We start from the raw sequence: 1,375 nt of genomic DNA, 5'->3' as shown, positions 1-1,375 counted from the left end.
ATGACTGTTACTATCTGGACCCTGGGCTTTTTCCATGCCTTACTTCACTCTGTAATGACATCTCGTTTGAGCTTCTGTGGTCCCAATCATGTCCATCATTTCTTCTGTGATATCAAGCCATTGCTGGATCTGGCCTGTGGAAACACTGAGCTCAACCTTTGGCTGCTCAATACAGTCACAGGCACCATTGCCCTCACTTCATTTTTTCTGATATTTCTCTCTTATTTCTACATCATCACCAATCTTCTCCTCAAGACCCGTTCTTGCAGCATGCTCCACAAAGCACTGTCTACTTGTGCTTCTCACTTCATGGTTGTTGTTCTCTTCTATGCTCCTGTTCTCTTCACATACATCCGTCTTGCCTCAGGCAGCTCTCTGGATCAGGATACAATCATCGCCATCATGTACAGTGTGGTCACCCCTGCTCTCAATCCACTCATCTACACCTTGAGAAACAAGGAAGTGAGGAGTGCATTGAATAGAAAGGTGAGAAGATGGCTCTGACCTGAAGAATCCAAAGAAGTCTGTTTCAGTGCAAATAACCAGGCAATGAAAAATTAAGATATATTTCTGAAATTACGATATGTTCTTATGTATAATAAATGTACAAATATATTTCTGACCAAATTGAATATAATGTCAAATATATCTAAACGTATTGATGTTTTAAAGCCAAGGGAGCTTAATTTGTGACCCTCTAGTCATAGAATTTGTTCACTGAATTTGATTTTGGCATATCAGTTGATGACATTGACGTGTAACTTACTGTAACATGTCATGTATGTACTTTGGTAGAGAAATTTGTGTATACTATCCATGTCTAGTATATTGATCATCTTTCAACTTCTGTTGTTTGGATGAATTATTATTATGCTTGCTTATTTTGAAGAATTATTAAAACTATGGATTCTCAATTTGAAAAGTTAGATGCGACCCAGCCGAGTGTATTCTGCACAGGCCCCAGTCTTCCGGCCACTTTCTCGGCCAGAGGAAAGGGGTCCGCCCAGCGCAGAAGCACTTACCCTGAGAATTGGCAGCAGACATCTTGGTTCCCGGACCCAGCCAAGTGTAATCTGCACAGGTGAGAGTACAGAATACAGAAGCTAAAAGCTTTTTGGATAGGAGGGAGCCACAGAGCTTCTAAGGCAGCCCTCTTTTCGGGCCCCAGACAGCTGGCCACTATACTGGCCAGAGAATAGGGTTCGCCTGGGCCAGGAGCACTTGGCCTGAGCATCGGCTGCAGACATCTTGGGTCCAGGACTCCTCCGAGAGTATTCTGCACAGGTGAGAGTTTAGAATACAGAGGCTAACAGCTTCTGGGACAGGCCAAAGCAACTCAGCTTCCGGACAGGTCCTGTTTTGGGCCTTCGTCTTC

The 1,375-nt window shown here is 43.7% G+C and overlaps 1 protein-coding gene and 1 pseudogene across 1 annotated transcript; both read left to right on the top strand.

Annotated features, from left to right (window-relative positions):
- On the top strand, positions 1 to 504 carry LOC110284312 (olfactory receptor 12D2-like). The gene has a single exon (XM_021150031.1). It carries the CDS (start codon positions 1 to 3, stop codon positions 502 to 504), a length of 504 nt encoding a protein of 167 aa, XP_021005690.1.
- A 423-nt stretch (positions 505 to 927) lies between these two features.
- The window catches only part of LOC110312232, a 1,919-nt pseudogene continuing 1,471 nt past the window's right edge, over positions 928 to 1,375 (top strand).

Source organism: Mus caroli, chromosome 17 (assembly GCF_900094665.2).
Source record: "Mus caroli chromosome 17, CAROLI_EIJ_v1.1, whole genome shotgun sequence".
NCBI lineage: Eukaryota > Metazoa > Chordata > Mammalia > Rodentia > Muridae > Mus > Mus caroli.
The sequence above is the reverse complement of the archived record's forward strand: the minus strand, read 5'-3'. Positions and strand labels throughout refer to the sequence as shown.

Coding starts and splice junctions, on each gene's coding strand:
- LOC110284312 (XM_021150031.1), top strand. CDS start 1: ATGACTGTTACTATCTGGACCCTGGGCTTTTTCCATGCCTTACTTCAC.